The sequence below is a fragment of the Antennarius striatus genome, chromosome 1, assembly GCF_040054535.1.
Source record: "Antennarius striatus isolate MH-2024 chromosome 1, ASM4005453v1, whole genome shotgun sequence".
Taxonomy (NCBI): domain Eukaryota; kingdom Metazoa; phylum Chordata; class Actinopteri; order Lophiiformes; family Antennariidae; genus Antennarius; species Antennarius striatus.
Window position 1 is genome coordinate 18,910,552 of NC_090776.1, and position 17,884 is coordinate 18,928,435.

General features: G+C 45.9%; 2 protein-coding genes across 4 annotated transcripts in view; both read left to right on the forward strand.

Annotated features, from left to right (window-relative positions):
* Positions 1–2,651, forward strand: part of dennd2b (DENN domain containing 2B) — a 36,548-nt gene extending 33,897 nt beyond the window's left edge. For both annotated transcript variants that reach the window (XM_068341256.1, XM_068341175.1), the window contains exons 18-20: positions 1,162–1,401; positions 1,478–1,564; positions 1,652–2,651. In XM_068341256.1, the coding sequence (XP_068197357.1) occupies positions 1,162–1,401; positions 1,478–1,564; positions 1,652–1,686 (362 nt within the window). In that variant the 3' untranslated portion in view covers positions 1,687–2,651. The remainder of the gene's footprint in view (positions 1–1,161; positions 1,402–1,477; positions 1,565–1,651) is intronic.
* Positions 2,652–2,825: 174 nt separating this feature from the next.
* trim66 (tripartite motif containing 66) lies at positions 2,826–17,871 on the forward strand. 2 transcript variants are annotated; one of them, XM_068341049.1, is made up of 18 exons: positions 2,826–2,853; positions 5,820–6,171; positions 6,472–6,640; positions 7,829–7,952; positions 8,038–8,154; positions 8,265–8,379; positions 8,524–8,670; positions 9,336–9,453; positions 9,553–10,250; positions 11,623–11,826; positions 11,984–12,110; positions 12,192–12,246; positions 12,323–12,503; positions 13,381–14,180; positions 14,253–14,376; positions 14,472–14,546; positions 14,636–14,788; positions 16,683–17,871. In XM_068341049.1, the coding sequence occupies exons 2-18, from the start codon at positions 6,163–6,165 to the stop codon at positions 16,917–16,919; spliced, it is 3,453 nt and encodes a 1,150-aa protein (XP_068197150.1). In that variant the 5' UTR covers positions 2,826–2,853; positions 5,820–6,162; the 3' UTR covers positions 16,920–17,871. The 2 variants fall into 2 exon arrangements, with proteins under 2 accessions (XP_068197150.1, XP_068197077.1); XM_068340976.1 differs by lacking the exon at positions 2,826–2,853 and having other exon boundaries at positions 5,385–6,171.
* Positions 17,872–17,884: the final 13 nt, after the last annotated feature.

Consider the following 17,884-nt stretch of genomic DNA (forward strand, 5'->3'; position numbering starts at 1 on the left):
GCTTTGACCTGAAACTACATTTCCCACAATGCAGTAGTTCAGCCCATTTTAACTCTGACTAAACGTTGTGAACAAAGTTAACGTCCTCAGTTGTGTTTGATGTTATTTTTCTTTATTCATTGATAGTTTGATCCTTGATTGATGGAGTTCTGTGGGTTTAATAACCTGACAAATTAAAAGGATTTATGTTAGAACAGAGAAACAAACAAACATGTTTTTTCTGTCTAACTGTAATGTTTGTAACTTGAATAAGTCATATCAGCGATGAGAACGTGATTCTCAGAGAGAGAAGACAGGAAACTCAGCAGGCAGTAGCAGTAATAAAAACCTGATCCTCCTCTTCCTGCTTTGAAGACATCTGCTCCTCTACATTCATCCCGTCACTAGAAGAAGATCCCACATGGGAGAGACTTCCTGTGTCAGCTCCCCACATTCTCCTCCGAGATAAATCCCGCCGCTCACGTCGTGTTTGTGTTACGTCTTTCTGTTCGCACTAACGTGCAAATCAAAGCCGCTCCATCGAAGGCGTTTGGGCTCCATGTCGTGTTTGTAAAAGCAGCTTGTGAAATCCAACACGCCTGATGTTCCTGGAACAACGTTAACATGATGCGGAAAAAGAAGCAGCCAGTAATGGAAAACAGGCAGGGAATGCAGAAAATGAGCAGAAACCTCACGGTGTTTATCCGTTAACGACTGGTTCAGCCTCACTGTTGCAGCTCTGATTGTGTTCTTGAGGATCTGATTGTGTTTCCTGTAATATTTACATTCTCCTCCGCCTGTTTACTCCATCCTTCAGAGCTCAGACCTCCATCCTCCAGCCGTGAAGGTCTGTGCCTCTGGAAACTCACATTTTCCACATCTCCAGTCTGCCTTTATATTCTTGACTCCCCGTCATCTATCGCTATTATTTCTTTAGTTGAGGTTAATTAGCTGCATGCTAATCCGATCACCTGCTGGTGATAATAATGTGCAGGATTTACACGACGGGTTTCCGTTGGAATGAAGCAGCGTGGGCCAGGAAAGAAGCATCATGGGTAAAGGGACAGCTCCAGGAATATTTTATCATTTTCCTGAACATCGACAGATTTAAAGCATTCAAAACATTTCCCTGGTTACAGAGACAATAATACACCAATCCCCCCTCTCTTTGTGTGCCTACAGAGTATAACTCCCTGAACAGCCTGGTGTCGGAGGCCTTCATCCGGTTCTTCCTGGAGACCATGGGGCATTACTCCCTCTTCATCACGCAGAACGAACGCGGGGAGCGTGTCTTCCAGCGGGAGGCCTTCCGTAAGTCGGTGGCGTCTAAAAGTGTCCGCCGCTTCCTGGGCGTCTTCATGGAGTCTCAGATGTTCGCCGGGTTCATTCAGGACCGAGAGCTGAGGAAGACCCGAGCCAAAGGTAGAGCGTTTGCCCCGCAGGAGCGGCGCTGCCCCCTAGTGGCCAAAGCATTCACATGCGTTCTTCCCATCCACAGGTTTGTTTGAGCAGAGGGTGGATCAGTATCTGGAGGAGCTTCCAGACACGGAGCAGAGCGGCGTCAACAAGTTCCTGAAGGGCCTGGGTGAGTTCCTCTACGGACGCCCGAGTGCCTGATCACTAACACCTGTATCTGATCACATTTAATTTGTTTTTATTCACTTATTTCCAGGAAGTAAAATGAAATTTCTCCACAAAAAGAGCTGAAGGGGAAAAAAACGACTCGACTCGAAGACGAAGTGACTCTTTTGTAAACGTGTAAATAGTTTCACTGTGAGTGTGTGTTCATCCGACCTTCATCTGACCTTCATTGGACGTGGAGCGACCACTGATGTCCAGAGATGCCTGTGAAAACTGTGTGTGTGTGTGTGTGTGTGTGTGTGTGTGTGTGTGTGTGTGTGTGTGTGTGTGTGTGTGTGTGTGTGTGTGACTGGACGTGGGCATAGATGTACAGATCTTTACTTCCTGTTTGCATCATTCCACCACAGCGTGTTCCTCTGTTTCAGGAGTGTGAAACCTATTTTTGCAAACTGTTGATGTACCGAGACGATGAAGACGATTGTAACTCTTCAGTCCTTTCAAATCTTTATTAAAACAGTAGTTTAAACGCTTCTGTGTGCAGCATCCACTTCACCAACACACACACGTTAAATATTTACACCCATGAACATCTGGAATCATCACCTATCCATCATTCCTCGTCATGGCAACGCAGCATCCGAACGGTTACAGTGATTTATGGGAACAGAAACATCTAATTCACACAAACCCCTTACAGTCGTGATAGTGGGAGTTATTGTGGGGCGGTGGTGGTTGTGGTGGGGTCATGCTGCTGCTGACCTGATGATGTCCCTGCTGGCAGCGTCTCCCACCACGTCTCCACTGCTGGTGTCCTTTAAACCAGTTAGAGGTGATCTGATGACAGGAGAACATGTTCTGATTTATCATGGAAGGAAACACGTTTTTTATCTGCTGGTTGTACTTTTTTAGGACACATATTTCTTTTTTTTTTGAGTGTTTTTATAACAGGAATTAAATTGGAAATCATGTGATCATCCCTGGCAAACCAGTAGAGCCCATTTGGAAGTTATCTATTATTTAAAAAAGGCCTTTTTTTTTTGTATTTTCGTGCTACTTCACTGTTTTTACTGTGATAAATATTATTACTCGTGTTTATTTCCAGTGGATCTTTATTTATTGGTTGTGATTCTGGGGATTCTTCCTCCGTGATGCTCTTTTAAAAACTTCCATCACGTCAGACCGGAAACAAAGTCTCACGATTAAACACGAGACTTGGGACTTCCAAAAATTTTTCCTGTCCAGAGAACAACATCCGAGGAAGAGGAGGTGACGCGCGGAGCATCACGGGAAGAGGTAAGAAAACAAAACAAAAGAACGGCGTGATGGTGATGTTATTATAAAGGGAATAAACCCCCCCCGGGGAGGAAGGAAGGGGGGCTGACGCGCACCTGACGGCCCGACAGAAGTTAAACACCGAGGCAGACAGCTCCGTGTCCGCGGGACTGAAAACACACACACACACACACACACACACACACACACACACACACACACACACACACACACACACGCTCAACGAGCGGAATTAATTGGTGCGTAATTGTTCCTCTCCGCGCCTCGCTGTCCTACAGTTGCGCCATGATGCTGCGATCGGGGCGGAATCTGATGCGCACTTTGTAACGCTGGAGCTGAGGGGTGAGTGGGGTGGTGGGGGGTGCGGGGGGCAGATGCGGGGGCAGATCCTCTGCGGGTTTGACTGACGCGCTCGGCGTTAATAAAGTGCCGTCAGACCGACGCGTCGGTGAACATATGGAACCGGAGACAGACGCGTCACGACAGGAGGAAACGGAAATCCCGAATTCCCACAGCTTTCACGAGATGCTGCTGCTGAGGGTTTATTTTTATTTTATGGCTTATAAATGTCAAGCAGGAACCACATCACTGGATCAGATCCACCCCTGGATTTCATGTTTGTTTTAGAGTTATGTAAAATGAATAATTCTTTAACCACGCTGGCAGAGTGACACTTCGGCATTAAGGTTTGAGAATGTTTCTTGGTTTTTAAATCATCCCTAGAAGTGAGTTGACTGAGATATTTCCATTAATCTTGGCTGCAGGGACGTTTTTAAATAGAATTTCAGAACCATTTGTCCTAATTTCTCCAGTTCTCTGAGGAAATATTGGAGCTGTCTCTAATAATCCTGTCACGATAAATGAATTTACACAAATAAACTCTCTGTCTTGGAATTAATTTTTTACGGTTTATTGAAAGTAGCTCGATAGTCGGATTTAATGTTTAGAATATTTTTGCGTAGAATCCAAGTTAAACACGCTTAGTGGACACAACTCATCTGGAGGTGATGAAAGAGAATTACAGTGGTACCTCTACCTACGAAATTAATTGGCTCCAGAAGAAATTGCATAAGTAGAAAATTACGTAAGTAGAGACACGTTTTCCATGCAAATGCCCTAATCTGTTCCAAGCCCACAAAAATTCCGACATAAATGTTTTATAAAGCATAAAAATGCATCAAAACATGTAACAAATACATGTTACAATTACTACACAATAAATGAGAGTTGTGCATAACGTAAAAACATAGAATAAAGAATAATAATGACGGTCATTTACCTTTTAACTGCTGTCCCCATTGTTTTTTGCCCTCTTTGGTTCATGCGCTCCTATCTCACGATGCCGAACAACAGAGTGAATTCCAGTCCTCCTTTTGAACTTCTCCAACCACCCACGTGATGCCTTAAACTCCTTAAACTTCCTTTTGTTTTAATAACGTGTCGATTGTAGATCTTTGGCCATATTGTTTGGCGAGATCAACCAAACGCGTCCCCTTCTCATGCTTTTCTATGATCTCTTGTTTTGTTTGTATGGACAAAAAAACTCTTTGCCTCGTCTTCTCTTTTCCTCTTTTCTCCGTCACTTTCTTGGGGTCCATAGCGAATACGTACTCAAAAAGTTATTGCATTTGTTCCAAACTATCAGACTACCTCACGGGTCAGAGCCGAATGCCGATTCACTCCATAAGCACCGATCTAGCGCCACATAGTGGCCAATGGGATGCCAGGAAGATACGTAATAGGTAATAGGTAATAGCCAATGGCAGAGCAGCTATGAGAATGTTGCGTTCAGGAACCTGTGGGAGATTCAAGTATCAGCCGATACTGTGTTTTTATTCGAGTATCAGCCGATACTGTGTTTTTATATTACGTAAGTCGAAATTTCTTTCGTAAGTAGAGGTAATATTTTCCTGCTGAGAAATTTCGTAAGTAGAAAATTTCGTAAGTAGAGACATTCGTAAGTAGAGGTATCACTGTATTTTAATTTTGCAGATTAGAAATGCTAAATTAAATAGACAACAGTCATCAGTATATTGTCAGCATACATTTTGTATTAAAGCCTCTATAAGGAGCATTAATTGTGTGTGTTTTTGTGGCCCCTTTATTCAAACCCTCCTGTCTCAGCAGATTGTCTGATTTTGGCTGCATATATTCTAAAAGTTGTGAGTGGATTTTGATGAAACTTTGTGTAACGCTGCGTCTTAAACCACAGAAGATCTGGTTCAATTCTGAAGCCTGTCTGGATTCAGATCCTGGCTCTGGATCGGTTTATTTCCTGGTTTGAATGCTGTCAGTGATTGCTCTAGAGTGACACCTAGTGGCTGGGAGTGTCGGTTCAGAGCTGTAGCAGCAAACAGGAAGTGACACGGCTGCATAACCATAGCGATGCTGCGAGATGCCCTCAGGCCCAATGGTGCCTTAGTGCCCTCGAGCCGGGGCAGGGGGGAGCAAACGTGCACCTTGGAGGCGCCGCTGAGCTGAGAGAGGGGCGGGGGGGGGGCACGACGGGATAATTATGTTTCAAACTGGGTCTGATGATGATGATGATGATGATGATTTGTAGGTCAGGCTGCGGGGGGCGGGGGGGGGGGGTGTTGTCGTCAGGCAGACGCGTCGGATCCTCATCCCGTTTGAGGGTTTGTTTTATTTCCACGGCCCCTGACGGTTCCTGGGGAGGTACGGCGGATCTCTGCTGGGACGCGCCCCCGTTTTGTGCTGATGATGAGAAGATGCCCCCCCCCCTTGACCCACAGCAGCATCACCTGACCCCCCCACACAACCAGAAGCTGCTTACAGCACAGTTCCTTCCTCCGTCCTCGTTGTAGGTCACTCCACCGCCACCCCACCCCCCAGTTCGGTGGAGCTTCAGGGGAGGTTTTGTCCTATAAAGAATAATTATCTTCTCTCCCCAAGTCCCAGTTATTCTGCAGATGATTTAAGGAAAGGATCAGATTCTCTCTCTTTAGGAGGCAGCAGAGGATCTGAATGTGACACCTCTCCTCCGACGCCATGGGGGGGTCCGGCTCTGGGATGAATCGAGGGAGGAGAGAGCGCGGTGAGGCTGTCATGTAAGCTGTCTCCTCCTGGGGGGGGGGCACCTCTCAGCGCGCGCCGCTTCCTGAGGCTGAAGCTGAAGTAGAAGCTTCAGATCTGCTGCTGCCAAGGCTTCAGGAACCCGTCTGCATCCCGTCTGCATCCCGTCTGCGTCCCGTCTGCGTCCCGTCTGCATCCCGTCTGCATCCCGTCTGCATCCCGTCTGCATCCCGTCGCAGCGGCAGCAGCAGAAGCTTCCGCTCTGACAGCGTGGACATGGAGAAGGTAGGATGGGTCCGATGTTCTGCGATGGTTTAAAACTGATTCTGGATCCATTCATTCGTCTTAAAGCGACAGGAGTTCCTTCTGACGGATGTTAGAACGTTAGAATGATTTCAGACGTCTGATGACTTTAAATCCGTTAACTCCGTGTTTGACGCTGATTTCTGATCATTTATTTACACATTTTGTGTTTTTACGGCCTCAAACTGTTTTTAGTGCAGCTTCAAGTTCTCTCACATCCGTCTGATGTAAGCACGATGTTCGCCCAAAGTGGTGTGTGTGTGTGTGTGTGTGTCCTTTCAGAGATGCTCGGAGTGTTCCGAGCCGGCGATGGCTCGCAGCTTGTGTACGCTCTGCAACAAGTGGTTGTGCTACCCGTGCACTGATGTGCACCAGCACCAGAGACCCCCCCCAGCCCCCGGCGCCCCCCAGCGTCCTGACCTGCACCAGAGGGGCTGCAGCTCTGGACAAGGCAAAAAAAACAAACACCTGCATGCATCAACGGTTGTGTTTCCGCTGCAGCAGCTTGACGGATCATTAGCCGCCACCGCCACCTGAAAGATGTTTGTTTCCCCCCCAGCTGCGTCTGTTTGTCAGGAACACGCTGCCATGAATAATGCATGGCGGCGACGGCCGATAACTTAACACGTGTTTCATTCTGTGTGTCTTTAACGTGGCCCAGATACCAAAGCGTCTGATTGGTTTAATGACATCAGAGCGTCGCTATTTAAAGACGCTCAGGAGGCTGGAGGCGTGTGCTCTCAGCCGCTTCCTGCAGGTCTGGAACGCCTTCATGAGCGTCACTGATGGGAACCGAACACGATGTGGTCGGTCAGACGAGGGCCGATGCCCCGGCTGCACCCACCTGGCTGCATGTGCCTCCGTTAAAGTTGTGCTCACCTGTTTGAGCTGCGTGGACACCAGGAGGAGGAAGTGTTTTTGTTCTGCCCATCAGAGGGTTTTGTTGTTGGACGGAATCACAATATGATTTTCGCATGCCAACAAAATTCATCCAAGATTTAACTGATCTAATGGCTCCATTTTTAGCAGGGAGTAAACGCTGCACAGATTTGACAAATAGAGAGTTAAAAAAAAAAAGATTGAGGGATAAAACCTCCGTTTCCACGGCAATAACATAGAGCAATAAATCCTGGAAAACATCGTTCCTAATTTGGTGGCCGGGGTGTGAGGATCTAAATGGGTGCAGTGGAGGCTGAAATTCATTTCTCACTGAGTGTTTGATAAGAAATTAATGAAGAGCCAGGAGCTGGTTGGCTAAACTAGTTTATATCTTGTGATGAACTCGTTTAGTTTTGTTTAATGCAAAAAATAACAAACTTAAGTGTAAAAATGCTGTTATGTTTTTTGTCCAAAATATGTTGCCGTACAAAGGCAAAGCACAGTATCTGCATTTGTATTCTCAGATTGTTCAGAATTTATTTCTTCTGCTGCTGTATTTTCGGGGATTTCATTTATTTTTGGATGTTTAGTGACATAAAAAAAAATAAAAATGAAAACTAATTTTCTTAATCTGTTCACATGGATGCAGATACTGCGCTTTGGCTTTGCAGGGCGGCGTAGGAACAGAACACACGTCGTCCCTTTAAAAGAACGATCTGACAAGTTCCCCCTCCCTCGCCTCCCCCCGTCTGTCCTTCAGGGTCGTACCCTCGGCCCCCCCCCATGTGCCATTCTCACAGACAGGAACCCCTGGAGATCTTCTGTGAGTCATGTGACCTTCTGTGCTGCAGCAGCTGTCAGCTGACCTCCCACAAAAACCACAGGTCGGTCACACACACACACACACACACACACACACACACACACACACACACACGTGAACTTTGGGGGTTCTCTGGTGTGTTTTAGGGTGATCCAGACCAGCAGAGCCCTGCAGGAGCAGCGCTGGCTGTTTGACCGTCTGATGGTTCAGGTGGAGGAGAGGAGGTCAGCGGTGGAGAATGGCGCCAAACAAACCCAGGACAGGTAGGTCTGGACTCGTCAAGGATCTGTGTGGACCCAGAAAGTGCATGCATGAATTCTCCTCTAAATTCCACCAATGGAACGGAGCCGTTTATTCCCTTTACGCCTGACAGACTTCGTGGAGTGAAGATCGCACACAGGAAGGCAGAGAACCAGATTAAAATGGCAAAGATGATTATGATGAACGAGCTGAACAAACGAGCCAACCTATTAATAGAGCAGCTGCAGGTAATGACTTTTTTTTTCTTCAGACGGTCTCTGAAATATCTGGGATTTAATTTGTCTTGAAAGCAAATTAAATCACATGATAATCTGTCAGACAAGAATAACTGAGGTTTAATCCTCAGTGACGGTTCCTGTTTTTATCGACAGACGATCTCAGAGGACGTCCAGCGGCGTCTGGAGGACCACCTGCAGGGGGCGATAGAGGTTTGTGGCCAGCTGGACCACATCCAAAAGTTCATCACCTGGGCGACGACCCCCCACTCTGGGGACCCGGTGCTGTTCAGCAGGGCTCTGGTAATCCGATTACTAACACACAGTTCTTTAAAGTAAAGTTACAGTGACAGGAAGTACAGCTCAGCTTGTCAAAATAAAATGCATCTTATTTGTCGTTTTGGATTTTAAAATGTTTGTGATAACTAAAAATTATGACAGAATCACTTCTATAAACTGTTTTAATGTTTAACATTAACTACACACACTTACTAAGGCAGAAAAGAGAGAGTTATTCTGTTATTCTTATTAAATATCCAACATCAGTGAGATCGGATCTCGTTCTTTACCACGAAAATGATTGTAGTTGCTGTAAATGGAGGAAATGTCCTTGACTTCTTAGTTTATACTAAAGTCGTATCTCCAGGTTCGACTGAATATTTTAAAGGATCCAGGCTTTAGAGAGACTTCTTGTCTCCAACAGATGAAGAGCATCAGGTTATTATAGTTCAATACTTTTCATCTGAACGTTTTTGTTCTCGGTGGTTCGATTCTGAATCTTTGGCTTCAAAGAGTGTCTTCACTCGTTCAGCATCGTCTGCAGCATCCTGTTCCTTTCTGAAGGGACACCTCATCAGAGATGACGTCACTGATGACATCACCGATGACATCACTGATGGCATCATTGATGACGTCGTCTTTGCAGAACCTGTCTTGTAGTTTACACATAGAAAAAATGTGTCTGTCAGATCTCCCTCCAGATGCAGCAGCTCCTGGAGCCGTCTCTCGTCTCCGACTCCTGGACTCCCATCAAGATCAGATTCAACTGGGACGCCAGTTACTGGACCCAGCAGGTGTCCAGTTTAGGTAGACGCACCGTCCAGAGATGGAGTCTGATTATTTTATATCATGTATGAGTATTTTAGCACTGATAATAATTTTTTTTAATTCCGTGTCCCCCTACAGGCCAGTTAACCGTTGAGGGGGGAACCTGTCCATATCCTCAGGGCGTGGCCTGCTCCAGCATCCTCAGGCCTCAGCCAATCAGCTGCCTGGCTCTGCCGTCTGCGTGTCACCGGTCCCGGGTGGGGGGCTGTGGTTTCCAGACTTCCTGCTGTGAGCCGCAGATATGCTGCCTGCACGGAGTCCCGTTGCCCCCCCCCGGTGCGTCTGGTATGGACGCCTTCTGCAGCTCCAGGTGTGGCCCCAGCTGCCTCCAGCCCGCCCCCCCCCACCAGAACCTGCAGCTCCAGAGACGCTGGGACCCAAGTAGCTCGTCGTCACACCTCCCCTCCTCATCACCTGTCCCGCTGGTCGAATGCGTTCAGCTGGGGTGCAGTCAGGGGACGCCATCCGCTCAGACGCCCCCCCAGATGAAAGCTTTCCTATATGGGGGCCACAGGGAAGTCCATCCGGACCCCGACCTGGACCACAGGTCAGGTCACTGTCTGGCCCCCGCCGCTCCGCAGCAGGATGTCAGCCTGCATGGAGACGTGACGACTGAGGACCTCTGGGAGGACAGATGCAGGTCAGACGAGGGCGGGGGGTCAGCCGGGAGCCGAGACCCGGGGGACGGTCCGGTCCAACCGGTCCAGTCAGAACCCAGACCAGAACAACAGAGGACCAGACCAGAGCTGATGGTCGGACCACAAAGAGACGACAGGGTGAGAGCGAGCATTTAACATAGTTTAATGTGGCCCCCGAGATTATTAAAGGTCAGAGTGTCTAAAAATAAATAGATCGAAAGTGTGCTTTGAACAAAAACTACATTTCCCACAATGCAGTACTTAAACCTTTATTACTTTTATTCTCTGATTTAATAACCTGATAAATTAAAAGGATTTATGTTAGAACATATTTTTAATGTTTGTAATAAGTAATAATGTTTGAATAAGTAATAAATTCAGAGTTATAGGAGTAGTTACATGTATGTTACATTACACTGAGTTACATTTAGTTACATTTATTAGTTACATCTGGCCCTTTGAGGACAGCTGTTATCCTGATGTGGCCCTCAGTGAAAATGAGTTTGACACCCCAGATTTAAATGTTTAAACTTAAAATGTAACGGTTAAATTTAGAACCAATAACTTCACAAACATGAGTTTCTGTAAAGTTCTTCTAAGTCCTGTTTGAAAAACCTCTAAAAATGAAGTTAAACTTCAAACAAAAGGGTAAAACCTGCTAATTTAGAACAAATACCTCCTGTTATTCTATATTTATTCTGTCCCGACGCTGACGGCTGTTGGGTTGAAGCGTCGCTCAGTTTTAATTAATCTCTGCCTGAAACGACTCTTTATTTTACGGTAGCGTCACACCGTTACACCTTTGACAGCCCCCCCCCTCCAAAAAAACCCCCAAACAAACCAGATGGTGCCACAGAAACGCTCTCCCGCGTTAATGAAGGGAGGGTGAGGCAGAAAACAATCACAGCTGAACTATTCATAGTGGCGCCCCCCGGAGGCGGGGGGGGGGCTACTCGTCATCATCACCCCTCAAAGATTTACCTCATCAAGTCAAAGCGCCGGGAAAGGATAGGAACACTCTGGGGGGGTTATTTATGTACTTAACCTGTCATTAATGAGTCACTTGGGGGTGTGGGGGGGTTGGTTTGAGGAGATAAATTCCTCCACCTCACTGTCTTTTCAGAAGGAGGGGATTATAGTCGGGGGCTCGGATCAGGTAACTGTTTTAATCACATGATACACTCTTCCTGAATATTCATGATGGAGCGCTGGAATAAAAGAAGGAGGAGGTGTTAAAAAAAGAAGGACAGGTGTGAAACGATTTGTCAGCCCGGCTGCTGGGGGGAGATAAACACACTGCATGAGTCTGGAGGGGCTTTGTGGGGACTCTGGTCTCATCGTTTATATTTACATATGAGAATTAATGTCGGAAGCAAACCTTTCATTGCCGGTATGAGTGGGTCATCGTGTTTATTAGGAATGGGCTCTGAAATGTGTGTGTGTGTGTGTGTGTCTGTGTGTGTGTGTGTGTGTGTGTGTGTGTGTGTGTGTGTGTGTCTGTGTGTGACAGCGATCGTCCCTGGAGGCGTCGCTGTCGGATCTCCAGCGTGAATCTGACGCGCAGAGGAGCAGACTGAGTCCCGGTTTGGTCTGCGCCAGGACAGCTAGACGATCCCAGAGCATCCCCACAGAACTGGCTGCCCCGTCCGCCGCCCCCCACGCTGAAAAACCCCCAGGATGCACCAGTGGTGTGGAGGCAGGAGCCGCAAATAAGGTAGAATTAAATCAGAACGCCTCTGGGCTACGCTAGCAGCTGCTAAATGTCCCACTGGTCTGTTGTCCGTTGAGTTGCATTGTGGGTATCCTGAGTGGAGTCATTGTTAAAACTGGTAAAACCTTAACTTCAGTCCTACGTTGACCTTTGCCCTCAGAGCACTGCTCCGGGTCCCAGCCAGAGGAGGGCCTCAGACGGAGTCCCGTGTGTCGTCATGGAAACGCCATCCAATGCCACGCCTTCCAGAGACCGCCCATCTCCAGCGTCCTACAAGACGGAGCCAGGTGCTGGAGGTCATGTGATCATTACCTGTGGAGATGCTTTACTGCTGACTCAGCGGGTTTTCTTTACTGATTTAAACCCAGAGGTGGATCCTGATGCGGGGGGGAGGAGCAAGGCGTCGACCAGCGCCCCCCACAGGTTAGTTAGCACCATCGGGTTGAACTGCTGCGCAGGAACAGATGGGGGGAATGAGATCTTTGTGGTTCACCATCAGGAACATTCAGAAGGACCCGGGGGGGCCCAGGGTCCCGGTGGTTTGTCTGGAGCGACTCAAAGTCCTGGTGTCTCAACTCCCCCCACACGGACGACGGCAGAGCGACCCCCTACTTGTCAGCGGGGCTGACGGGAACAAAACCCACCCGCAGCAGAAGATCTCCCATGATGCAGTGCCTGAAGTAAGTCGCTTTGATCAGAAGAAAGATGAATATAAAGAAAGGAGGTGGTTCAAATAAGAATTGACAGTACTGATACTTTTTTTTTTAAATCTCACAACCACAGGATTTTGGTTGGTTTACTTCCTCTTTCAACTAAAGATTAAAATGCATATTTATTGATATTAGACTTACTGTTACAGTGACCCGCTGCGGCGGACACAGTGGTGGTAATCTGAAGATGACTGACTAGTGGGGGAAATGACTACATTTCATCAACAATTACTCAGACACTAGAGGGCGCTACATTACCTCTTCTGCTGTATCCACTCCTGTAATTAAAAAATAAAATACCTGAAACATAGATTATTTATGCCAGAATTTATTTTATGCCTTTTGTTTGAGTATAGCAGTACTTTAAAATACAAATTTAATCCGTTCTGTGACTGAGCTCGTAATTCAAACAAATTTTCCCCATTTAAAATAACTCAAGCATTTTAATCCCTTCCAGCCTCGAAAAAAAAACCCCAAACCCCCACATTATTATCACTTTATTATCAACCAATAGACATGCAGACTTTACCTGTGTATAATTTTTATATATATATATATATATATATATATATATAAGTTACGCTTACAATGATAGAGAATGAAAAGAAACGCAAAAATCATGAGAACACACGAGAACGAGATCCGGTCTCACTGATGTTGTATCCATCCACCAACTAGTAGAAGTGTCCTAAAGCACGACTCGTATCTCGGATTTTTGCTTGTATGTCGAACAAAAATATAAACAGAGTGACGACTCATATCTCAAATAACTCATATCTTGAGATTCCATTGTACCTTTCTTTGATTTGATTTTGAAATCCCAACACTTCTTTTGTTGTAAACGTAGGGGACAACTGGTGGAGGGTGTGCAGCTACGAGGACCCCGCGCACACTCCCACAACCATCGTGCCCTGAGCGTGTGAAGTGTCATCAGACCAACACACACACCACTGCCAGTGAGTTTGACCCCCCGGGGGGCACCAGCTCTCAGACCGTGTTTTATGCCCTGAAGAGTTCTTCCGCTCTGGACTCTGACTCTGACCCCCGGTCAGAAGGTGTCGGTGGTTCTTGTGCGTCTTCCTCCGAACTGGAATGTCTGGCGGGGGGGAACCCAGTGACCACAGGAGAGCTGGGACTCGGTGCTGACGCCGATACAGGAAGGGAGTCAGAACAGAGTGTTAATGATGAACCAGTATCTGATGCAGGAGCTGGATCAGATGACGTCCAGGGTCTGGATGCTGATCCAGAGTCATGTGATGCTGAGATGGAGTCAGACACCCAACCGGAGTCTAACCCAAGTTTCCAGACGGAGACGGATTCCGACATTCTGTCCGATCAGCATCCGGACTCCCAGGGGTCTGAACTCAACGTAGAATCCGAACAGGAAGCGGCGTCCGACGATCCGCGACCCCTTCACTCCGACCAGGAGGAGGAGTCCCCCATCGGTCCAGATCAGAAGACTCTTCTGATCGCAAACCCCGCCGCTCTAAGGTGCCCCGAGCTCCAGACTGACCGGGACGCCGCCGAGATGGAGAGCGAGGACTTCTGCGCCGTGTGTCTGATCGGAGGCGACCTGCTGTGCTGCGACCGCTGCCCCAAAGTCTTCCACCTGTCTTGCCACGTCCCGCCTCTGCTGAGCTTCCCCTCGTAAGCGTCATACCCCGTCGTTCCACCCCCCCTCCGCCCGCTGGTCCTGATTCTGACTCTCATCCTCTCCAGGGGCGACTGGGTGTGCAGCCTCTGCAGGGACGTCCTGCAGCCGGAGGTCCTGTACGACTATGAGAACGAGAAACGGCCTGGAGAACATGGGTCGGCACACGGACTGCCCGACGCCGATCAGAGGGTAGGTCGTACGATCAGCAGCTTTATATTCACCACGGCGCCTCCTTTTCCTGCGTTTATGATGAGTGTCTTTCATGTTTGTTGGACTTTTGGTAGAAATGTGAGCGACTGACTCTCCTGGTCCTCAGTAATGTCCTGAGCGCCCCCTTCCAGGAGCCCGTCAGCCCACAGGTGAGTGACGGCCGTCTCACAAAGGAAGACTACAATCATATGAAGACACAACAGGAAGGAGTCTTAAACGTGACTCCTCTGTGACGCAGGCTCGTCACTACTACCAGATCATCAGGAGGCCGGTGGATCTGTCCATGATCAGAGCCAGACTCAGCAGGAGGAGCGTCCGACGCTACAGGACACCACAACAGTTTGTCGATGACGTCTTTCTAATGTTCCAAAACTGTGCAAAGTTCAATTATGTAAGTTAAAAGTTGTGTTTGTCACATTGTATAAACTGTTAGTGACTACAGGTAGTCCTCAACATACGAACACAACTGGTTCTGTGAAGCTGTTTGTAAAACAAATTGTTCGTAAATTGTTATTTATTGAATTTCCATCTATAATTTTCATTTGACGTTATTTAAATGTCATTACTGCTCGAAATACTAAAGTCATGTCGTTACTACTCTAAATACTAAAGTAATGTCATTACTACTCTAAATACTAAAGTTATATTCCCTCAGACTGATCAGAAACAATTACAGGACATTAAAACAACACAGAATAAATAAAATACAGGTTCAGGTCGTTTAGAGGTATGTCTTCCTCGATTATATATTGGTTTTTAAAAAAAACCCCACGAAACATGGAAAAATAAAGCTCAAGGTTACATCATTCCTCTCAACTTTATGTCTGTCCAACACAAATACTGGACTCCTAAAATCACTAGAAAACCATTAAAAGCTCATAATATCATGTTATTGTACAATAAATCAGAATAAAAACATATAATCATATTAAAAGCGTCACTCGTGGTTCACATGATCATTTTAATCCAGATTAGTTTATGATAAACTTTAATCCTGATAATTTAATCCTTGAGAAGAAGAAGTAAACACTTTAAGGAACTCTCCACCAGTTTTTAAGATTATCAACAGCAGTCAGTCACTGTTGATATTGATGATCAGTCAATCAATCAACTTTTATTTGTAGATTGCCTAATTGCATGAACAGATACAGTGGTACCTTTACTTACGAATGTCTCTACTTATGAAATTTTCTACTTACGAAATTTCTCAGCAGGAAAATATTGCCTCTAGTTATGAAAGAAATTTCGACTTACGTAATGTAAAAATACAGTATCGGCTGATACTCGCAGCTCCCACAGGTTCCTGAACGCAACATTCTCATAGCTGCTCTGCTATTGGCTATTACCTAGTATCTTCCTGGCATCCCATTGGCTAAGAGGGACGTCTGTGTGGAGCTAGGGTTTATGCAGGGTCCTCGTCATTCGGCTCTCGACCCGTGAGGTAGTCTGATAGTTTTGCGAAAATATATTAACTTTTAGAGTATTCACTATGGACCCCAAGAAAGTGACGGAGAAAAGAGGAAAAGGAAAGACGGAGAAGAGTTTTTTTCTCCATACAAACAAAGCAAGAGATAATAGAAAAGCATGAAAAAGGGATGCGTTTGGTTGATCTTGCCAAAGAGTATGGCCGTTATGCATCTACAATTGACACGTTATTAAAACAAAAGGAAGTTTAAGTAGTTTAAGGCATTGCGTGGGTGGTTGGAGAAGTTCAAAAGGAGGACTGGAATTCACTCTGTTGTTCGGCATCATGAGATAGGAGCGCATGAACCAAAGAGGGCAAAAAACAATGGGGACAGCAGTCAAAAGGTAAATGACCGTCATTATTATTCTTTACTCTATTCTTTGTTTTTTACTTTATGCACAACTCTCATTTATTGTGTAATAATCTAACTGTAACATGTATTTGTTACATGTTTTGATGCATTTTTATGCTTTATAAAACATTTCTGTCGGAATTTTTGTGGGCTTGGAACGGATTAGGGCATTTGCATGGAAAACGCGTCTCTACCTACGAAATTTTCTACTTATGTAATTTCTTCCGGAGCCAATTAATTTCGTAAGTAGAGGTACCACTGTATTTGGAAGGGCTTTTACGTAGAGGGAAACCCAACAGAATGCAGCAACGCTGCCCCCAAGGGGGTTTTGGCAGAAAGTGGAACTGCAGTAGTCGGATAAGGTGTTTGTTCGTATCTCTGAATGTTCATATCTTGAGGACTACCTGTGTATAATCGATCACTGTGTGTCGTCTGACCGGTAGCGTCTATCTTTTCCGTTCCATTTAGCCTGATTCTGAGGTGGCTCAAGCCGGCCGCAGCCTGGAGGCGTTCTTTGTCTCCAAGCTGAAAGAGGTTTTCCCGGACAGAGTTTTCCCTGCAGCCGAGGCAGAGTCCGACAGCGACGAGTACGATGAGGCCTTCAGGACCCCCGAGGACGGATTCCCCTGGTCGGACAGGAGGGAGCAGAGCCACAGGAAGAGGAAGAGGAGAAACTCTCTCAAGTTCAGGAGGCATCATGTCTGAACAGACGTGAACCGAGAGCAGCTTCAGGTATTATTCTGTTCCGTGGTCTGCAATAATATCAGTGTTCCCATCTGATGGCAGCTGAAGACCCTGGAATAAAACTTTACATACGTGAGAAGCAGGAGGGGTTGTTATCCCTGAAGACAAGGGCGTCAAATGATTAAACGTGACTTCAAATCACAACTATTTGGAGAAAAAATTGAATTTGAACAAAAGATTGTGTTGTTTCTGTGCACCAACTTATCTTCTGGTGTTATTGTGACTAATTGTTCTGTTACTGTACATCACAGACCCGCTCTTACATGTCGTACAAAGACTCTGTACTGATATATTAGTCTGATTACATCTTTATCAAGTGGATTTTTAAGGGAGCAGTGCTCTTATTCATAAACATATTTATACACTTTACTCAACATTATTTCACTATATTTTTCATTTTCCAAGCGACCATAATACGTTTGAATGTCGACATAGAAATGTGTCTTGATAGCTTTTCTTGTATAAACAGTTAATCTGAATATCTTTTTGATGGGAGTAAATTTACATTTAACCATATAGACGGTTCCTGCTGAACTATTGCTTCACTTAAATATCATTAATATATCTCAGGCTTCATTAGAGTGTATTGATATTATTCATTACAGTTTATTTAAAAATTATTACCATTTATGAAACCAGTTAGAGGAAAGCTCTTATTTTGAAATCCCTGCTATCGTACAGCACTTCCTGTTTGTATTCTTATGTGCTTCCTGCAATTTAGAGAAACAACTGCACTGTCAAAATTAGTAAAAGGATGTGTGAATGTAATGTTACCTCTGTTGGCATCGATAGCAGTGTGTGGTTTACTGTTTACTGTAAATGTTTACAACACACACACACACACACACACACACACACACACACACACACACACACACACACGTATTGCCATAAATAAAATGCATTCAAGAGATGAAGTCATTCAG